At 37.5% G+C, this 22684-nt stretch overlaps 1 protein-coding gene across 11 annotated transcripts; it reads right to left on the reverse strand.

Moving 5' to 3' along the window:
- Positions 1-522: 522 nt before the first annotated feature.
- On the reverse strand, positions 523-22683 carry LOC310918041 (uncharacterized protein C1orf159). Of its 11 annotated transcripts, none has more exons than XR_014591575.1 (12): positions 22615-22683; positions 21243-21337; positions 15933-16056; positions 14880-14968; positions 14002-14077; positions 11356-11460; positions 9155-9220; positions 7588-7722; positions 5149-5174; positions 4719-4749; positions 1474-1900; positions 523-1295 (listed from the first exon to the last, which is right to left on the reverse strand). XR_014591575.1 is itself a non-coding variant. In XM_083876746.1 (11 exons), exons 4-11 carry the CDS (start codon positions 14949-14951, stop codon positions 1830-1832), a joined length of 582 nt encoding a protein of 193 aa, XP_083732872.1. In that variant the 5' UTR covers positions 14952-14968; positions 15933-16056; positions 21243-21337; positions 22615-22683; the 3' UTR covers positions 523-1829. The 11 variants fall into 11 exon arrangements, 2 of the variants coding, with proteins under 2 accessions (XP_083732872.1, XP_083732873.1); XR_014591576.1 differs by having other exon boundaries at positions 523-1318; XR_014591577.1 differs by having other exon boundaries at positions 523-1200; positions 1398-1900.
- Position 22684: the final 1 nt, after the last annotated feature.

Below are 22684 nucleotides of genomic sequence, written 5' to 3' on the forward strand. Positions count from 1 at the left end.
GTGGTTAATTAGCATAATTAATTAGCATAATTAATCACTGGAGAGGATCCCCCTTTGCCAAGGCTCCAGCCCGGGATGGATCCAAATCCCAAATCTTTGGGATTTTGGGGTTTTAATTCCACTTTTGGGGTCACAATCCTAAAGAAAATGTTTGAATTCTCTAAGGATTCTCCCAAAATGGCAAAACTCACCCAAATTCCTTAAGGATTCTCCTCAAAAATTCACCAAATTCCTTAAGGATTCTTCTCATAATCCCCCAAATTCTTCAGGAATTCTCTCCAAACATGAAAATTCCCCCAAATTCCTTAAGGATTCTCATCAGAAATTCACCAAATTCCTTAAGGATTCTTCACAAACAGCAAAACTCACGCAAATTTCTTAAAGATTCTCCTCAGAAATTCCCCAAATTCTTCAGGAATTCTCTCCAAACAGGAAAAATCCCTCAAATTCCTTAAGGATTCTCCCCAAACGGGGAAATTCCCCCAAATTCTTTAAAAAAATCCTTAAGGATTCTCCCCAAACAGCAAAACTCACCCAAATTCCTTAAGGATTCTCCTCAGAAATCTCCCAAATCCCTCAGGAATTCTCTCCAAATATGAAAAATCCTTCAAATTCCTTAAGGATTCTCCTCACAAATTCCTCAGGAATTCTCTCCAAACAGGGAAAACCCCTCAAATCCCTCAGGAATTCTCTCCAAACATGGAAAAATCCCAAATTCTTCAGGAATTCTCTCCAAACATGACAAAAACCCCTCAAATCCCTCAGGAATTCTCTCCAAACAGGGAAAAATCCCAAATTCTTCAGGAATTCTCTCCAAACAGGGAAAAACCCCCAAATTCCTTAAGGAATCCTTAAGGATTCTCCTCATGAATTCCCCAAATCCCTCAGGAATTCTCTCCAAACATGAAAAATCCTTCAAATTCCTTAAGGATTCTCCTCACAAATTCCTCAGGAATTCCTTCCAAACAGGAAAATTCCCCCAAATTCTTCAGGAATTCTCTCCAAACAGGGAAACCTCCCCAAATTCCTTAAGGATTCTCCTCATGAATTCCCCAAATCCCTCAGGAATTCTCTCCAAACAGGGAAAACTCCTCAAATCCCTCAGGAATTCTCTCCAAACAGGGAAAAATCCCAAATTCTTCAGGAATTCTCTCCAAACAGGGAAAAACCCCCAAATTCCTTAAGGAATCCTTAAGGATTCTCCTCATGAATTCCCCAAATTCCTCAGGAATTCTCTCCAAACATGACAAAAGCCCCTCAAATCCCTCAGGAATTCTCTCCAAACATGAAAAATCCTTCAAATTCCTTAAGGATTCTCCTCACAAATTCCTCAGGAATTCCTTCCAAACAGGAAAATTCCCCCAAATTCTTCAGAAATTCTTTCCAAACAGGGAAACCTCCCCAAATTCCTTAAGGATTCTCCTCATGAATTCCCCAAATTCCTCAGGAATTCTCTCCAAACATGACAAAAACCCCTCAAATTCCTCAGGAATTCTCTCCAAACAGGGAAAAATCCCAAATCCCTCAGGAATTCTCTCCAAACAGGGAAATAACCCAAATCCCTCAGGAATTCTCTCCAAACAGGACAAAAAAACCCAAAAATTCTCAGGAATTCTCCCTCATCCTCCGGCAGCACCAAACAAAACCCTCCAAATCCTCTCAAACCGTCCCGGCTTCTCCTTCTTTTTCTCCTCCTCCTTTTTCTCTTCTCTCTCTCATTCTGGGTGAGATATTTTATCACAAACTCAGTTATTTCCCGTGGGCTCAGGAGTTTCCAGGGGGATTTTTGAAGGAAAAAAAGAGGAAAAAAAGGCGGTTCCGGGGCGGGTTCAGACGTTGCTGACGCGGCTCTCGGCGGGGCCCAGGGAGCGATCGCGGCGCACGTAACGAGCCTTCCGAACTGGAAAAAAATTAAATTTAAAAGGGTTTAGGAATAAAAAAAACCCTCTGGGGAATTTTTTAGGGGTTGGAGAGGGAAGCGCGGCTTAGAAACTGTGAGGAATTAAATTAAAAAGGGTCTAGAAAACGCCCCCCCCCCCGAGGAATTCCTCTCCCTGGGGTTGGGGAAGGACGGGGGACGTAACGAGCCTTCCGAACTGGAAAGAATTAAATTTAAAAGGGTTTAGAAATTAAAAAAAACCCTCCGGGGAATTTTTTAGGGGTTGGAGAAGGAAGGAGGATGTAGAACTGTAAGGAATTAAAAAAGGGCCAGGAAAGCGCCCCCCCCCAGGGGGATTTTGGGGTTGAGGAGGGTGAGGGAAGGAGGACGTAACGAGCCTTCCGAACTAGAAAGAAATAAATAAAAATAAAGGGTTTGGGGAATAAATAAACCCTCTGGGGAATTTTTTAGGGGTTGAGGAGGGAAGAAAGGCGGACGTAGGGCGGTTTCTGCACTGTAAGGAATTAAAAAAGGGTCTGGAAAGAACTTCCCCCTGAGGAACTTTGGAGTTGGGGAGGGAAGCGCGGCTTCCAAACTCTGGGGAATTAAATAAAAAAAGATCTGGGAAATAAATAAATAAATAAATAAATAAATAAATAAACTTGGGGAATTTTTTAGGGGTTGGAGAGAGGAGGAGGATGTAGAACTGGAATTAAAAAAGGGTCTGGAATTAAAAAAGGGTCTTGAAAAAACTCCCCCCTGAGGAATTTTGGGGTTGGAGAGGGTGAGGGAAGCGCGGCTTCCAAACTGTGGGGAATTAAATTAAAAAAGGGTCTGGAAAATAATAAAAAAAAAATCCTGGGGAATTTTTTAGGGGTTGGAGAGGGAAGGTGGACATAGAACTGTAAGGAATTAAATAAAAAAGGGTCTGGAAAAAAACCCTCTGGGGAATTTTTTAGGGGTTGGGGAGTGAGGGAAGGGGACGTAACGAGCCTTCCGAACTGGAAAGAAATAAATAAAAATAAAGGGTTTGGGGAATAAATAAACCCTCTGGGGAATGTTTTAGGGGTTGGAGAAGGAAGGAAGGAGGACGTAGAACTGTAAGGAATAAAAAAGGGTCAGGAAACCGCCCCCGCCCAGGGGATTTTGGGGTTAAGGGAGGGTGAGGGAAGCGTGGCTTCTGAACTGTGAGGAATTAAATTAAAAAAGGTTTGGGAAATAAATAATAATAATAAAAAAAAAACCTGGGGATTTTTTTAGGGGTTGGGGAGAGAGGGAAGGCGGACTTAGAAGGGTTTCCACACTGTAAGGAATTTAAAAAAGGGTCTGAAAAAAATTCCTAAAAAGCCTGGGGAATTTTTTTGAGGTTGGGGAGAGAAGGAAGAGGGACGTAACAAGCCTTCCGCACTGGAAAGAATTAAATTAAAAAAGGATCTGGGAAATAAAACCTTCCTGAGGAATTTTGGGGTTGGAGAGGGAAGGTGGATGTAGAACTGTGAGGAATTAAATAAAAAAGGGTCTGGAAAAACCCTCTGGGGAATTTTTTAGGGGTTGGTGAGTGAGGGAAGGAGGACGTAACGAGCCTTCCGAACTGGAAATAAATAAATAAATAAGGGTTTAGAAATAAAAAAAAACCCTCTGGGGAATTTTTTAGGGGTTGGAGAAGGAAGGAGGATGTAGAACTGTATGGAATTAAATAAAAAAGGGTCCGGGAAATAAAAAAACCCTGAGGAATTTTGGGGTTGGAGAAGGGAAAAGGAGCTGGGTCTGGGGGATTGAGGGGAAGGGGATTGGGGTTTGTGGGGAATTCAGCCCTTGAAGGTAAATGCACAAAGGTAAAGCCGCAAAACTCAACCACAAAACCGAAATCAAACCCACAAACCCAAAATCAAAGCCACAAAACCCAAACTAAACCACAAAACTTAACCACAAACCCAGAAACCCCAAACTAAACCCCCAAAACTCAACCCCAAAACCAAAATTAAACCCACAAACCCAAAATCAAAGCCACAAAACCCAAACTAAACCACAAAACTTAACCACAAACCCAGAAACCCCAAACTAAACCCCCAAAACTCAACCCCAAAACCAAAATTAAACCCACAAAACCCAAAATCAAACCCATGTACCCAAAATTAAACCCACAAAACTCAACTCCAAACCTAAAATCAAACCCAAACCCAAAATGAAACCCACAGAACTCAAACCCAAACCCAAAATCAAACCCACAAAACCCAAAATCAAACTCACAAAACCCAAAATAAACCCCAAAACTCAACTCCAAAACCAAAATTAAACCCACAAAACCCAAACTAAACCCAAAACTAAACCCCAAACCCACAAAACCCAAAACTAAACCCAAATTAAACCCACAAACCCCAAAATCAAACCCACAAAACTCAAACCCAAACCCACAAACCTAAAATTATACCAAAAATCAAACCCATGAACCCAAAATTAAACCCACAAATTCAACCCCAACCCCAAAATCCAACCCACAAACCCAAAACTAAACCCAACAAAACCCAAAACCCAAAACTAAACCCAAACTAAACCCAAAAAACCCAAACTAAACTCACAAAACCCCAAATTAAACACACAAAACCCAAAATTCAACCCCAAACTCAACCCCAAACCCACAAAACCCAAAATCAACCCCCAAAAAAATCTCAATTTCCCACCAAAATCCCCCCCCATTTCACCCTTCACCAACTAAACCAAATAAAATTCCCCCAGAAAAACCAAAATTCCGTCGGATTTCGGTTCCCTGAGAATTTATTGGGAGAATTTTGGGGAATTTTTGGGGATTTTTGAGCAAAATCCAGGAAAAATTCCTCACCTGAAGGAGCTGGAGGAGGGATCATGGAGGCCTGGGGGGAAAAGAGGGAAAAATATTTAAAAAAAAAAGCAAATTTTAATCAGTTTTTCCTTTAAAAATGAGAATTTTTTAGAATTTTAATAATATTTGGGTGAAAAAAAGCAAATTTTAATCAGTTTTTCCGTAAAAAAAATGGGAATTTTAAGAACTTAAAATCAGTTTTTCCTTTAAAAAAATGAGAAATTTTTTTAGAATATAAAAATTTTTCCTTTAAAAAATGAGATTTTTTTAGGATTTTTCTAATTTTCACTCAAAGTTTTCCATTTAATTAATTAAAATGGAAATAATTGTTAATTAGAAGGGAAATTATTGTTAATTAAAATTGAAATAATTGTTAATTAAAATGGAAATTATTGTTAATTAAATTCTTATAAAAGCAAAATTCACTCACAGTTTCACTGGGCTGGAGGACAGAGGCTGAAAGAGAGAAAAAAAAGAGAATTAATTAAAATTAATTTTTAAAAAGGGAATTAATTCATTAAGAGATTAATGAAGATGGAAATTTTTCCCATAAAATGGGAATTTATTACTAAAAAAATGGGGATTTTCTGTATAAAATGAGAATTTTTTGGCCCAAAATGGTAATTTTCTCCTCCAAATGGGAATTTATTGCGACCAAATGGGGATTTTTGGCATAAACTGAGAATTTATCAGCCCAAAGTGGGAATTTTCACCACAAAATGGGATTTTTTTCCACAAAATGGGAATTTATTGTTGCAAAATGGTGATTTTTGGCATAAAATGAGAATTTATTGGCCCAAAATGGGAATTTTCTCCATAGAATGAGATTTTATTGGCACAAAATGGGGATTTTCTCCACAAAATGAGAATTTATCAGTCCAAAATGAGATTTTTCTCCTCAAAAAGAGAAATTTTCTCTTCAAAATGAGAATTTATTGCCACAAAATGGGAATTTTCTCTACAAAATGGGGAATTTATTGGCCCAAAATGGAAATTTTCCCCTCAAAATGGGAATTTATTGCGACCAAATGGGGATTTTTGGCATAAAATGAAAATTTATTGCCACAAAATGGGAATTTATTGCCACAAAATGGGAATTTATTGCCCCAAAATGATCAATTTTCACTGGAAAAAAATTCCCACTCCCATCAAAACAACCAAACCTCATTAACAAACATCCAATTAAAGTAAATTTTTTAATATTTAATTTTTTTTTACTTTTATTCCTCCTGTAGAAAACCTTTGGCAGTTTCTGGGCAATTTATTAACCCAAAATGAGAATTTTCCCCATAAAATGTGAATTTATTGCCACAAAATGTGAATTTATTGCCCCAAAATGTGAATTTATTGCCCCAAAATGATCAATTTTCACTGGAAAAAAATTCCCATTCCCATCAAAACAACCAAACCTCATTAACAAACATCCAATAAAGCCAAATTTTTTAATTTTAATTTTATTTTTTTACCTTTATTCCTCCTGTAGAAAACCTTTGGCAGTTTCTGGGCAATTTATTAACCCAAAATGAGAATTTTCTCCATAAAATGTGAATTTATTCCCACAAAATGTGGATTTTTGAGCCCAAAATGATCAATTTTCACTGGGAAAAATTCCCATTCCCATCAAAACAACCAAACCTCATTAACAAACATCCAATTAAAGTAAAATGTTTAATATTTAATTTTTTTTTACTTTTATTCCTCCTGTAGAAAACCTTTGGCAGTTTCTGGGCAATTTATTAACCCAAAATGAGAATTTTTTCCATAAAATGTGAATTTATTCCCACAAAATGGGAATTTATTAACCCAAAATGGGAATTTATTGCCACAAAATGATCAATTTTCACTGGAAAAAAATTCCCATTCCCATCAAAACAACCAAACCTCATTAACAAACATCCAATTAAAGTAAATTTTTTAATATTTAATTTTTTTTTTACCTTTATTCCTCCTGTAGAAAACCTTTGGCAGTTTCTGGGCCATTTATTAACCCAAAATGAGAATTTTCTCCTCAAAATGGGAATTTTCTCCATAAAATGTGAATTTATTGCCCCAAAATGTGGATTTTTGAGCCCAAAATGATCAATTTTCACTGGGAAAAAACTCCCCACTCCCATCAAAACAACCAAACCTCATTAACAAACATCCAATAAAGCCAAATTTTTTATTTTAATTTTATTTTTTTTTACCTTTATTCCTCCTATAGAAAACCTTTGGCAGTTTCTGGGCAATTTATTAACCCAAAATGAGAATTTTTTCCATAAAATGTGAATTTATTGCCACAAAATGTCGATTTTTGAGCCTAAAATGGTCAATTTTCACTGGGAAAAAAATTCCCATTCCCATCAAAACAACCAAACCTCATTAACAAACATCCAATTAAAGTAAATTTTTTAATATTTAATTTTTTTTTACTTTTATTCCTCCTGTAGAAAACCTTTGGCAGTTTCTGGGCCATTTATTAACCCAAAATGAGAATTTTTTCCATAAAATGTGAATTTATTGCCACAAAATGTTGATTTTTGAGCCCAAAATGATCAATTTTCACTGGGAAAAAACTCCCCATTCCCATCAAAACAACCAAACCTCATTAACAAACATCCAATAAAGCCAAATTTTTTATTTTAATTTTATTTTTTTTTACCTTTATTCCTCCTGTAGAAAACCTTTGGCAGTTTCTGGGCAATTTATTAACCCAAAATGAGAATTTTTTCCATAAAATGTGAATTTATTCCCACAAAATGTCGATTTTTGAGCCCAAAATGATCAATTTTCACTGGGAAAAAAATTCCCACTCCCATCAAAACAACCAAACCTCATTAACAAACATTAATTAAAGTCTTTTTTTATTATTTTTTTTTATTTTTTTTACCTTTATTCCTCCTGTAGAAAACCTTTGGCAGTTTCTGGGCCCGTTTGAGGTAGAAAAAAGCGGCCACGGAGAGAATCAGGAAAAGGCTCAGGAAAAACGTCCCCAAAATCAGCCCGGCCGCCACCTCGGGGCCCCCTGCGGATAAAAATCAGCAAAAAAATTAATAAAAGTTTGGTTTATATAAAAAAAATGGTTTTAATAAAAAGGTGGAATGAAAAAAAGAGGAAATTCATGAAGTTTGAGCGGATTTTAATGGGTTAAATTGGGTTTTGGGGTGGATTTAAATGGTTTTTTTAAGGTCAGTAAAGAACTTTTTAAAGGCATTTTAATGAATTAATCACTTTTTAAAGTCATTAAATCACGTTTTAAAGTCATTCAATCCCTTTTAAACTGATCAAATCCCTTTTAAAACTCATTTTACAAATTAAATCATGTTTTAAACTTCTTAAATCCCTTTTAAACTCATTAAATCCCTTTTTAAACTCATTAAATCCCTTTTAAAACTCATTTTAACAAATTCAATCCCTTTTAAACTCATTAAATCCTTTTTTTACCTCATTTTAACAAATTCACTTTTTGCACTCATTGAATCATGTTTTAAATCTCATTTTTACAAATTAAATCCATTTTAACCTCCTTAAATCCCTTTAAAAACTCCTTTTAACAAACTAAATCCCATTTTAAACTCATTAAATCACTTTTAAAACTGATTTTAACAAACCAAATCCCGTTTTAAACTCATTAAATCCCTTTTAAAACTGATTTTAACAAACCAAATCCCATTTTAAACTCTTTAAATCCCTTTTAAAACTCCTTTTTTTACAAATTCAATCCCGTTTTAAACTCATGAAATCACTTTTTAAACTCTTTAAATCCCTTTAAAAACTTATTTTAACAAATTAATAACTTGTAAAACTCCTTCAATCCCTTTTAAAATTCCTTTTAACAAACTAAATCACATTTTGAACTCATTAATTCACTTTTTAAACTCATTTTAACAAATTAAATCACGTTTTAAACTCCTTCAATCCCTTTTAAACTCATTAAATCCCTTTTTAAACTCATTTTCACAAATTCACTTTTTACACTCATTAAATCACTTTTTAAATCTAATTTTTACAAATTAAGTCCCTTTTAAACTCATTAAATCACTTTAAAAACTCATTTTAACAAACTAAAATCATATTTTGAACTCATTAATTCACTTTTTAAACTCATTTTACAAATTAAATAATGTTTTAAACTCCTTAAATCCTTTTTAAACTCCTTAAATCCCATTTTAAACTAATTTTTACAAATTAAATCACTTTTTAGACTCCTTAAATCCCTTTTTAAACTCATTTTTACAAATTAAATCACATTTTGAACTGATTAAATCCCTTTTAAAACTGATTTTAACAAACCAAATCCCATTTTAAACTCATTAAATCCCTTTTAAAAGTGATTAAATCCCTTTTAAAACTCATTAAATCCCTTTTAAAACTCCTTTTTCCAAATTCAATCATTTTTTAAACACATAAAATCACTTTTTAAACCCCAAATCTCCCCAGAAATTCAGTGTACTGACCCAGGCTGTGGATGAGAGGGGTGACAGTGCTCGTGTTCATCGGGGGGCTCGGCGCTCTGCTCCCGGCTGGGATGGGAAAGAATCAAATTTATATTAAAAATCAAAATATTTGGACATTATTTCCTCATTTTGGAGAGAAAATTCCCCGTTTTGTCACAATAAATGCCCATTTTGAGGAGAAAATTCCCATTTTTGGCTGATAAATTCCCATTTTGTCCCAATAAATTCCCATTTATAGGAGAAAATTCCTCATTTTGTCCCAATAAATCCCCATTTTGTGGAGAAAATTCCTCATTTTGTCCCAATAAATCCCCATTTTGTGGAGAAAAATCCCATTTTGTCCCAATAAACCCCCATTTTGTCGCAATAAATCCCCATTTTGTAGAGAAAATTCCCATTTTGTCCCAATAAATCCCCATTTTGTGGAGAAAATTCCCATTTTGTCCCAATAAATCCCCATTTTGTGGAGAAAATCTCGATTTTATTCCAATAAATCCCCATTTTATCCCAATAAATTCCCATTTTGTAGAGAAAATTCCCACTTTGTCCCAATAAATCCCCATTTTGTGGAGAAAATTCCCATTTTGTCCCAATAAATCCCCATTTTGTCCCAATAAATTCCCATTTATTGGAGAAAAATTCCCATTTATAGGAGAGAATTCCCATTTTGTGGAATAAATTCCCATTTTGTCCCAATAAATTCCCATTTTTGGCTGATAAATCTCCATTTTGTGGAGAAAATTCCCATTTTGTCCCAATAAATCCCCATTTATTGGAGAAAATTCCCATTTTGTGGAGAAAATTCCTCATTTTATCCTAATAAATCCCAATTTTGTAGAGAAAATTCCCATTTTGTGGTGAAAATTCCTCATTTTGCCCAATAAATTCCCATTTATTGGAGAAAATTCCCATTTATAGGAGAGAATTCCCATTTTGTGGAATAAATTCCCATTTTGTCCCAATAAATTCCCATTTATTGGAGAAAATTCCTCATTTTGCCCCAATAAATCCCCATTTTGTTCCAATAAATTCTCATTTTGTGGAGAAAATTCCTCATTTTGCCCAATAAATCCCCATTTTGTGGAGAAAATTCACATTTTTTCCTAATGAATCTCCATTTTGTCCCAATAAATTCTCATTTTGTGGAGAAAATTCCCCATTTTGTGGCAATAAAAGGATAAAAATCTCAAATTTTCGCTGCCTTTCAGAGCAGTTTCTGTGGAATTTGACACCCCTCAATTCATACAAACCATTCAAATCAATTAAAATGAATTTAATTTAAATAAATGAAGGAAAAACAATTAAAATTGAATTAAAATCTCACAATTCCTGCAGTCACTGAGGTTGTGCCCGGAGGGGCCGGGCAGGGTCTTGTTCCTCCATTTGGTGCAGAAAATTCCCCATTTTGGGGAGAAAATTCCCATTTTATCCCAATAAATTCCCATTTTATCCCAATAAATCCCCATTTTGAGGAGAAAATTCCCATTTTTGGCTGATAAATCCCCATTTTGTGGAGAAAATTGCCCATTTTGGGCTGATAAATTCCCATTTTTTGGAGAAAAAAATCCCATTTTGTCCCAACAAATCCCCATTTTGTCCTAATAAATGATTAAAATAATTAAAATAAATTTAATTAAAATGCCTGAAGGAGAATTAAATTAAAATTTAATTAAAAATCTCACAATTCCTGCAGTCACTGAGGTTGTGCCCAGAGGGGCCGGGCAGGGTCTCGTTCCTGCATTTGGTGCAGAAAATTCCCATTTTTGTCCCAATAAATCCCCATTTTATCCTAATAAATCCCATTTTATCCTAATAAATCCCATTTTATCCTAATAAATCCCCATTTTATCCTAATAAATCCCCATTTTATCCTAATAAATCCCCATTTTATCCTAATAAATCCCCATTTTATCCTAATAAATCCCATTTTATCCTAATAAATCCCCATTTTATCCTAATAAATCCCCATTTTGTCCTAATCAATTCCCATTTATTGGAGAAAATTCCCATTTATTGGAGAAAATTCCCCATTTTGTCCCAATAAAGGGATAAAAATCTCAATTTTTCGCTGCCTTTTGGAGGAGTTTCTGTGGAATTTGACACCCCTCAATTCATACAAACCATTCAAATCAATTAAAATGAATTTAAATAAATGAAGGAAAATCAATTAAAAATAATTAAATTTAATTGAATTAACTCACAATTCCTGCAGTCAGTGAGGTTGTGCCCGGAGGGGCCGGGCAGGGTCTCGTTCCTGCACTTGATGCAGCTGCTGCTCCCGTCCTCGTTCCACCTCCTGTAACACCCTGTTCCCCAAAAAAAATCCAAAAAAAACCATGGAAAAAAGGATTAAAATCTAGAAAAAGGGATTAAAATATAGTAAAAGGGATTAAAATATGGAAAAAGGGAAAAAACCCAACAAAATTCCCAATTTTCTCACCAAATTCCCAGATTTTAGAGGGGAAAAAATGGCAAAAAAAATCCCTTTTTTTCTGCAGAAATTCACTTTATTTTTATTCTCTTATACCTGGAGAGACCCCAGACCCCCCTGGAGACCCCAGACCCTCCTGGACAGACCCCAGACCCCCCTGGGCAGACCCCAGACCCCCCTGGACAGACCCCAGACCCCCCTGGGCAGACCCCAGACCCTCCTGGAGAGACCCCAGACCCCCCTGGGCAGACCCCAGACCCCCCTGGACAGACCCCAGACCCCCCTGGGCAGACCCCAGAACCCCCTGGAGAGACCCCAGACCCCCCTGGACAGACCCCAGACCCCCCTGGGCAGACCCCAGACCCTCCTGGAGAGACCCCAGACCCCCCTGGGCAGACCCCAGACCCCCCTGGAGAGACCCCAGACCCCCCTGGGCAGACCCCAGACCCCCCTGGAGAGACCCCAGACCCCCCTGGGCAGACCCCAGACCCTCCTGCACTGACCCCAGACCCCCCTGGAGAGACCCCAGACCCCCCTGGACAGACCCCAGACCCTCCTGCACTGACCCCAGACCCCCCTGGAGAGACCCCAGACCCCCCTGGACAGACCCCAGACCCTCCTGGGCAGCCCCCAGACCCTCCTGGAGAGACCCCAGACCCCCCTGGACAGACCCCAGACCCCCCTGGGCAGCCCCCAGACCCTCCTGGAGAGACCCCAGACCCTCCTGGGCAGACCCCAGACCCCCCTGGACAGACCCCAGACCTCCTGGGGAGACCCCAGACCCCCCTGGAGAGACCCCAGACCACCCTGGAGAGACCCCAGACCCACCTGGGCAGACCCCAGACCCCCCTGGAGACCCCAGACCCCCCTGGGCAGACCCCAGACCCTCCTGGAGAGACCCCAGAGCCCCCTGGGCAGACCCCAGACCCCCCTGGAGACCCCAGACCCCCCTGGAGAGACCCCAGACCCCCCTGGACAGACCCCAGACCCCCCTGGAGAGACCCCAGACCCACCTGGGCAGACCCCAGACCTCCTGGGGAGACCCCAGACCTCCCTGGAGAGACCCCAGACCCCCCTGGAGAGACCCCAGACCTCCCTGGAGAGACCCCAGACCCCCCTGGAGAGACCCCAGACCCTCCTCACAGACCCCAGACCCTCCTGGGCAGACCCCAGACCCCCTGGAGAGACCCCAGACCCCCCTGGGCAGACCCCAGACCCCCCTGGAGAGACCCCAGACCCCCTGGAGAGACCCCAGACCCCCCTGGGCAGACCCCAGACCCCCCTGGACAGACCCCAGACCCTCCTGGAGAGACCCCAGACCCCCCTGGGCAGACCCCAGACCCCCCTGGAGAGACCCCAGACCCCCCTGGGCAGCCCCCAGACCCTCCTGGAGAGACCCCAGACCCCCCTGGACAGACCCCAGACCCCCCTGGAGAGACCCCAGACCCCCCTGGGCAGACCCCAGACCCCCCTGGAGAGACCCCAGACCCCCCTGGACTGACCCCAGACCCCCCTGGGCAGACCCCAGACCCTCCTGGAGAGACCCCAGAGCCCCCTGGAGACCCCAGACCCTCCTGGGCAGACCCCAGACCCTCCTGGAGAGACCCCAGACCCCCCTGGAGAGACCCCAGACCCCCCTGGGCAGACCCCAGAGCCCCCTGGGCTGACCCCAGACCCTCCTGGAGAGGTCCCAGACCCCCTGGAGAGACCCCAGACCCCCCTGGGCAGACCCCAGACCCCCCTGGAGAGACCCCAGACCCCCCTGGAGAGACCCCAGACCCCCCTGGGCAGACCCCAGACCCCCCTGGGCAGACCCCAGACCCCCTTGGAGACCCCAGACCCCCCTGGAGAGACCCCAGACCCTCCTGGAGAGACCCCAGACCCCCCTGGAGAGACCCCAGACCCCTTTACCGAGGTCTGTGAATTTCCATGGATGTCCTGGACCATTTATCCCAAATTTATCCATCAGATTTATCCCAAATAATCTGAATTTATCCCACATAGTTTGGATTTATCCCAAATAGTCTGGATTTATCCCACATAGTCTGGATTTATCCCAAATAGTCTGGATTTATCCCACATAGTCTGGATTTATCCCAAATAGTTTGGATTTTATCCCCAATAGTTTGGATTTTATCCCAAATAATTTGGATTTTATCCCCAATAGTTTGGATTTTATCCCAAATAGTTTGGATTTCTCCCCAATAATTTGCATTTCTCCCCAATAGTTTGCATTTCTCCCCAATAGTTTGAATTTATCCCAAATAATTTGAATTTCTCCCCAATAGTTTGGATTTCTCCACAATAATTTGGATTTCTCCCCAACAACTTGGATTTCTCCCCAATAATTTGATTTTATCCCCAATAATTTGAATTTTTTCCCCAATAATGTGGATTTTCTCCCAGTTTTCCCCACCTGGGCTGCAGTGGTGGCTGACGGGGCAGGAGCTGTTGGAATCCAACATTTCCACACAACATTCCGCCTCTGCGACCTGAGGACACACAAATTCCAAAGGAAATTCCCAATTTTTCCATCCAGGAAAAAGGAAAAAGGAAAAAAAATGGGGGGGAAAAAAATGGGGGGGAAAAAAATGGGGGGAAAAAAATGGCGGGAAAAAAGGGCGGGGAAAAAAATGGGGGGAAAAAAATGGGGGGGAAAAAAATGGGGGGGAAAAAAATGGCGGGGAAAAAAATGGCGGGGAAAAAGGGGGGGAAAAAAATGGCGGGGAAAAATGGCGGGGAAAAAATGGCGGGAAAAAAATGGCGGGGAAATAAATGGCGGGGAAAAAAATGGCGGGGAAATAAATGGCGGGGAAAAAAATGGCGGGGAAAAAAATGGGGGGAGAAAAAATGGGGGGAAAAAAAATGGGGGGAAAAAAAATGGGGGGGAAAAAATGGGGGGAAAAGAAATGGGGGGGAAAAAAAAGGGGGGGAAAAAAAAGGGGGAAAAATGGGGGGGAAAAAATGGCGGGGAAAAAAAGGCGGGAAAAAAAAGGCGGGAAAAAAAAAGGCGGGAAAAAAAGGGCGGGAAAAAAAAAGGCGGGAAAAAAAGGGCGGGAAAATGGGAAAAAAAAAAGGAAAACAAAAAGGAAAACTAAAAGGAAAAAAATGGAAAATACCACCAAAATAATCTGGATTGGAGCAGGAAACAATTCCTAGAAAGGGAAAAGGAAAAAGGAAAAAAATAAAAGGGGAATAAAAGGGGAATAAAAGGGGAATAAAAGGGGAATAAAATAAAAAATAGCCCCAAAATAATCTGGATTAGAACAAGAAAAGAATTCCTGGAGCACCCACCGAGTTCTCCGGGGATTTTCCTGCAACTTCTGCCACGACTCTGGTGAGGAGGAGCACAAAGGGCACCTCCATGGCCTGGGGACACACAACTGGATAGAAAATAAAAAATAAATTCAATTTATTTATTAATTACTGGAATTCTGCTTCCCTGGGGCACCTCCATGGCCTGGGGACACACAGCTGGGGAAAATACAGAATAAATTCAATTTATTTATTAATTTCACTGGAATTCTGCTTCCCTAAGGCTGGAGAAAAATCAGGAATAAATTCAAATTATTAAAGGAAGAATTTTGCTTCCCTGGGGTAGAATAAATGCCCAGGAGTGGGGAAAAATTGGAAATAAATTCAATTTATTTATTAATTACTGGAATTCTGCGTCCCCTGGGGCACCTCCATGGCCTGGGGACACACAGCTGGGGAAAATACAGAATAAATTCAATTTATTTATTAATGGCATTGGAATTCTGCTTCCCTAAGGCTGGAGAAAAATCAGGAATAAATTCAAATTATTTAGGGAAGAATTTTGCTTCCCTGGGGTAGAATAAATGCCCAGGAGTGGGGAAAAATTGGAAATAAATTCAATTTATTTATTAATTATTGGAATTCTGCTTCCATAGGGCAGAATAAATACCCAGGACTGGGGGAAAATCAGGAATAAATTCAAATTATTAAAAAAGAATTCTATTTATTAAAAAAATCTAAGAAAATTAAACTTTTTTTTAGATTTTTGTCAACACCTGATGATTCAAAGAGTAAGAAAAAGGAATATTTATTACAAAATCAAATAAAATTCAATTATTATGGATAAAAAAATTATTATTTATTACAAAATCTAATAAAACTAAATTTTTTTTTAGATTTTTCTCAATATCTGATGACTCAAAGAGGAAGAAAAAAATATTTATTACAAAATTGGATAAAATTTAATTATTATTTCAATTTTTGTCAATACCTGATGATTCAAAGAGTCAGAAAATAGGGATAAAAAAGGATTATTCATTAAAAAAAACACAATAAATTGAAATTTTTATTTAAATAATAAATTGTTCTTACCTAGAAAAAGGAGCTTGAGGAATAATTCATAATAAAAATGGGAATTTGGGTGGAAAAAACCACTTGGATCCTCCTGGGGAAGGCAAAGGGCTCCGTCAGCTCAGCCCTGCCTGGGGGCCCATCCCTAAAATAAAATAAAAATAAAATAAAATTAAGATAAAATAAAATTAAAATTAAATTAAAAATTAAAATGAGAATGGAAGGGAATGGAATAAAAGGGAATAAAATAAAAGGGAATTAAAAAAAGACAAGAAAATAAAAGGGGAAAGAATAAAAAGGGGAAAAGAATAAAAAGGGGAAAAAATAAAAAGGGGAAAAAATAAAAAGGGGAAAAAATAAAAAGGGGAAAAGAATAAAAAGGGGAAAAGAATAAAAGGGAAAAGAATAAAAAGGGGAAAGAATAAAAAGGGGAAAAGAATAAAAAGGGGAAAGAATAAAAAGGGGAAAAGAATAAAAAGGGGAAAAGAATAAAAAGGGGAAAGAATAAAAAAAGGGGAAAAGATAAAAAGGGGAAAAGAATAAAAAGGGGAAAAGAATAAAAAAAGGGAATAAAAAAGGGAATAAAAGAAAAGGGAGAATAAAAGAAATAGAAAGAAAAGAAAATAAAAGAGAATAAAATAAAAGAGAATAAAATAAAATAAAAGAGAATAGAATAAAATTAAAATTAAATAAAAATAAAATTAAAATAAAATTGAATAAAGTAGAATAGAGTAGAATAAAGTAGATTGGAATAAATATAAAATAGAATAAAATAAGACTAGAAGAGAAATAAAATAAAATAAAAATAAAAATCAATCAGGACACAATCAGGAGCTGCCCTGAGGATTATCATCCCAACCTGTGGATCAATAATTTGAATTTCCACCAATCAATAACTGTGATTTCCACCCCCAGAGATAATTTGGGAACATTTGATGGACGTGGAGCCCTCGGGGGGTTTTATTGAACCAGTTTGAAAACAAAGCTGAGCCCAAAAACTGCTTTAAAACTTCTAAATATTTCAAATATTTGGTGATTTTTACTTAATTTTTACTTAATTTTTAAGTTACTTTATAGTTACTGAATCTTACTTAATTTTGACATAATTTTTACAAATTATTTTGACTTAATTTCCACTTAATTTTTAAAATTAAGCAGAAATGAAGTAAAAAAATATATTTATTTTTATTTAATTTCCACTTAATTTTTAAAATTAAGCAGAAATGAAGTAAAAAATGTATTTATTTTTATTTATATTTATATATTTATATTATATATTTACTTCTATTTTTTTTGTATTTTATTTATATTGATTTATATTTTTATTTTTATTTATTTATATTTTTATTTATATTTATATATTTTTTATCTATATTTACTTTATATTTACTTATATTTTATTTTCCCTTTCATTTTATTTATATTTACTCATATTTATATATTTATTTTAGATTTACTTAATCTTAATTTCAACATAATTTTTTAAAATTATTTTCCCTTAATTTCCACTTCATTTTAAAAATCAAGCGGAAATTAAGTAAAAATATATTTATTTTTATATTTACTTGATATTTACTTCGATTTTATTTTACTTATATTTACTTATTTTCATATTTTCTGCTCAAACACAACATTTTGCTGCCTCCAAAGTCGAGGTTTTAATTCAGAATTTTAGGAAAATCCTGGAATTCCCACCAGGATTTCACACCCCAAGTGTCAGGTTTGGAACAAATCCCAAATTTCAGCTCCTCAGAGCCACAAAATATGGGAATTAAATTGGGAATTTTACCTTTTGTTGCTCCTCAAAAGCAACAAAAACAACTCAAGGCTTTCCTCCCACTCCTGGAAACAAAATTATTTCATTATTTTCACAGTTTTAATTTATTTTTTAATTTTTTTTTTCCTGCATTATCAGCATTTTTTTCTAAAATACGGGAATTAAATTGGGAATTTTGCCTTTTGTTGCTTCTCAAAAGCAACAAAAACAACTCAAGGATTTCCTCCCACTCCTTGAAACAAAATTATTTCATTATTTTACAATTTTATCTCTTTTTCTTTTATTTTTTCCTGTATTATCAGCATTTTTTTTCTTGCTGAAAGTTCTTTCAGAAGGAAAATTCTTTCTGTTGGAGCTCAAAAATTACTTCAGCAGCAGGAAAATGATGGAAAGTGAAAGGGTTTTAAATGTTGAAATGATAAAATGGAAAGAATTAAAGGGTTTTAAAAGCTGAAATGATAAAGCTGAGAGCAGAACCAGAGGGTTGGAAAAGCTGAAATGACAAAACTGAGAGAGAAAAGCTGAAATGACAAAACTAAGAGAAGAACTAAAGGGTTTTAAACACTGAAATGATAAAACTGAGAGAAAAAAAGAAAATATTTTAAACACTGAAATGATAAAACCAAGAGCAGAACCAGAGGGGTTTAAAAGCTGAAATGACAAAACTGAGAGAAGAACGAAAAGGTCTTAAACACTGAAATGATAAAACTGAGCGAGAAAAGTTGAAATGACAAAACTCAGAGAAGAAGGAAAGGCCTTTAAACACTGAAATGACAGAACTGAAGGAAGAACCAGAGGGTTCTAAAAGCTGAAATGACAAAACTGAGAGAAGGATGAAAATGTTTTAAACACTGAAATGACAAAACCAAGAGCAGAACCAGAAGGTTTTAAAAGCTGAAATGATAAAACCAAGAGCAGAACCAGAAGGTTTTAAAAGCTGAAATGATAAAACCAAGAGCAGAACCAGAAGGTTTTAAAAGCTGAAATGATAAAACCAAGAGCAGAACCAGAAGGTTTTAAAAGCTGAAATGATAAAACCAAGAGCAGAACCAGAAGGTTTTAAAAGCTGAAATGATAAAACCAAGAGCAGAACCAGAAGGTTTTAAAAGCTGAAATGATAAAACCAAGAGCAGAACCAGAGGGTTTTAAAAGCTGAAATGACCAAACTGAGAGAAGAAGGAAAAGGCTTTAAATACAAATGACAGACCCGAAAGAAGGAAAAGGCTTTAAACACTGAAATGACAGAACTGAGAAAAGAACCAGAGGGTTGGAAAAGTTGAAATAAAACCGAGAGCAGAATCAGAGGGTTTTAAAAGCCGAAATGACCAAACTGAGAGAAGAAGGAAAGGCCTTTAAACAGTGAAATGATAAAACTGAGAGAAGAATTAAAGGTTTTAAAAGCTGAAATGACCAAACTGAGAGAGAAAAGCTGAAATGACCAAACTGAGAGAAGAAGGAAAAGGCTTTAAACACAAACGACAGACCCGAGAGAAGAAGAAAAAGGCTTTAAACACTGAAATGATAAAACTGAGAGCAGAACCAGAGGGTTGGAAAAGTTGAAATAAAACCAAGAGCAGAATCAGAGGGGTTTAAAAGCTGAAATGACCAAACTGAGAGAGAAAAGCTGAAATGACAAAACTGAGAGAAGAATGAAAAGGCTTTAAACAGTGAAATTACTAAACTGAGAGCAGAACTAGAGGGTTTTAAAAGCCGAAATAACCAAACTGAGGAGAAAAGTTGAAATGAGAAAACTGAGAGAAGAAGGAAAGGGTTTTAAAAGCTGAAATGATAAAATGGAGAGAAGAATGAAAATGTTTTAAATACTGAAATGACCAAACTGAGAGAGAAAAGCCGAAATGACCAAACTGAGAGAAGAAGAAAAAGCCTTTAAACACAAATGACAGACCTGAGAGAAGAACGAAAGGGTTTTAAAAGTTGAAATGACAGACCTGAGAGAAGGAAAAGGCTTTAAACACTGAAATGACAAAACTGAAGGAAGAACCAGAGGGTTCTAAAAGCTGAAATGACAAAACCAAGAGCAGAACCAGAGGGTTTTAAAAGCTGAAATGACCAAACTGAGAGAGAAAAGCTGAAATGACCAAGCTGAGAGAAGAAGGAAAAGGGTTTTAAAAGCTGAAATGATAAAACTGAGGCTGGAAAAGCTGAAATAAAACCAAGAGCAGAACCAGAGGGGTTTAAAAGCTGAAATGACCAAACTGAGAGAGAAAAGTTGAAATGAGAAAACTGAGAGAAGGAAAAGACTTTAAACACAAAGGACAGACCTGAGAGAAGAAGGAAAAAGCTTTAAACACTAAAATGACCAAACTGAGAGAACAAGGAAAGGCCTTTAAACAGTGAAATGATAAAACTGAGAGAAGAATTAAAGGTTTTAAAAGCAGAAATGATAAAACTGAGAAAAGAACGAAAGGGTTTTAAAAGCTGAAATGACCAAACTGAGAGAGAAATTTGAAATGAGAAAACAGAGAAGAACGAAAGGCTTTTAAAAGCTGAAATGACAGACCTGAGAGAATAAGGAAAAGGCTTTAAACACTGAAATGACAGAACTGAGAGAAGAATTAAAGGTTTTAAAAGCTGAAATGACCAAACTGAGAGAGAAAAGTTGAAATGACAAAACTGAGAGAGAAAAGCTGAAATGACAAAACTGAGAGAAGAAGGAAAAGGCTTTAAAACACTGAAATGATAAAACTGAGAGCAGAACCAGAGGGGGTTTTAAAAGCTGAAATGACAAAACTGAGAGAAGAACTTTTAAAAGGCTTTAAAACACTGAAATGATAAAACTGAGAGCAGAACCAGAGGGCTGGAAAAGCTGAAATGACCAAACTGAGAGAAGAAAAATGCTTTAAACACAACTGACAGACCTGAGAGAAGAAGGAAAGGGTTTTAAAAGCCGAAATGACCAAACTGAGAGAGAAAAGCTGAAATGACAAAACTCAGAGAAGAAGGAAAGGCCTTTAAACACTGAAATGATAAAACTGAGAGAAGAATTAAAGGTTTTAAAAGCCGAAATGACCAAACTGAGAGAGAAAAGCTGAAATGACAAAACTGAGAGAAGGAGAAAAAGGCTTTAAACACAAATGACAGAACTGAGAGAAGAAGGAAAAGGCTTTAAACACTGAAATGATAAAACCAAGAGCAGAACCAGAGGGTTTTAAAAGCTGAAATGACCAAACTGAGAGAGAAAAGTTGAAATGACAAAACTGAGAGAAGGAGAAAAAGGCTTTAAACACAAATGACAGAACTGAGAGAAGAACGAAAGGGTTTTAAAAGCCGAAATGACCAAACTGAGAGAGAAAAGCTGAAATAAAACTGAGAGCAGAACCAGAGGGTTTTAAAAGCCGAAATCACAAAACTGAGAGAGAAAAGCTGAAATGACCAAACTGAGAGAGAAAAGCTGAAATGACCAAACTGAGAGAAGAAGGAAAAGGCTTTAAACACAACTGACAGACCTGAGAGAAGAAGGAAAAACCTTTAAACCCAACTGACAGACCTGAGAGAAGCCTAAAAACCCTTTTACACCCACAGGAATCACTCACCAGTCCCCGCAGGCTCCCAGGAGCCTTGAACACCTTTCCCAACCTCCAGCAAACTCCTGAAGCTCGTCCTTCGCTGCTCATCCCCCGCCGGCCTCCTGTGCCACAAAAAACAACAAAATAAATCTTTTTTATCAACTTCAGCTAAAGAAAAAAGAGGAGGAGGAAAAGGAGAAGAAGGAGGACTTGTTTTTCCAGCTTTGAGTTCTGCCTTTTCCTTTTGTAACAACATTGAGTAATTAAAATAATCAGAGCTGCTCCCAACTCCTGCCCTGGGCAAACATCAATGAATATTTATTGCTGGGATAACTTTCTGATTTTAATAGCATTTAAAAATTAACAGGAAAAAGGAATATTCCCCAGAGGAAAGGGGTTTTAAGGGTGTTTAGTGATGTCTCCAAGTCAAGGGTTTGGATATTTCAGGGGTGGGATGTTTGTGGGATAAATAATCAGGGTCTCAGCAGAGTCAAAAGGGGAAATTCTTCTCAAAATCCAACTTAAAGCTGTTCTTTGATAATCTGAATTAATTCCTCCTTGTGCTGTCAAGTCCAAGTTCAAGTTTGGAAATATTCAGTTTTTCCTGTAGGAAATATTCAGTTTTTCCTGTAGGAAATATTCAGTTTTTCCTGCAGGAAATGTTCCCTATTTCCTGTAGAGAATATTCCATTATTCCTGCAGGAAATGTTCCATATTTCCTGTAGGAAATGTTCCATTTTTCCTGTAGAGAATATTCCATCTCTCCTTTCCTCTGGAATCTCACACTGAGTTCACCCCAAACCTTCACTTCTCCAGGTTCAATATTCAACAATCCCAACATTTCTATGGCAAATTTGGGTTTTTTTTAAAATATATTATATATATATATATATATATAAAATTATATAATTATATATATAAATTATATAATTATATATATGTAAATTTTTATATATCCCAAAATCCTTATTATTGGGATATATAAAAATTGTGGAGGAAACTCAACAAATAAAACCACACCAAAACAACGACACCAAAAACCCACCAAAACCCCAACAATCTCAGCTCAACAACAACAACAAATTGTCATAAACTCATTTAAATTATTAAGATATAAAACACCCAAAGTTTCAAGGGATAAGAAAGAAAGGAACCAACAACCAGCCGAACCCAAAATCACTGAACGAGGAGGAAAAAGAGGAATAAAAAGCGATTTTTAACCTTAAAACCAAACCCTTCCAGCCCTTCCAATGCCCATTTCCCTTGAGAACTGAGGGGATCCATGAGGGAAACAATGGAGCCACACCCGGGGCTCGCCTTCCTCCCTCCCTCCCTCTTCTTCCTCCTCCTTTTTCTCCTTTTTCTCCTCTATTTCCTCCATCTCCATCCTCCTCCTCACCTGAGGGCTCCCCGGGCATCCCCCCGGCCCCCTCCGAGCTTCCCGTTCGTACCCCCCGCCCTCCACCGCC

The sequence above is a fragment of the Zosterops lateralis genome (genome assembly GCF_965231275.1).
Source record: "Zosterops lateralis genome assembly, chromosome: 22".
Taxonomy (NCBI): Eukaryota; Metazoa; Chordata; class Aves; order Passeriformes; family Zosteropidae; genus Zosterops; species Zosterops lateralis.

What these genes read in the sequence shown, in the direction of transcription:
- LOC310918041 (XM_083876746.1), bottom strand. Translation starts at nt 14,951, where the DNA reads ATGGAGGTGCCCTTTGTGCTCCTCCTCACCAGAGTCGTGGCAGAAGTT. An exon ending in TTTCTACAGGAGGAATAAAG is followed by an intron (nt 5,175 to 7,587) that starts GTAAAAAAAATA and finishes TCTCTCTTTCAG; the next exon opens with CCTCTGTCCTCCAGCCCAGT. An exon ending in CCCTCCTCCAGCTCCTTCAG is followed by an intron (nt 1,901 to 4,718) that starts GTGAGGAATTTT and finishes ATTTTTTTCCAG; the next exon opens with TTCGGAAGGCTCGTTACGTG.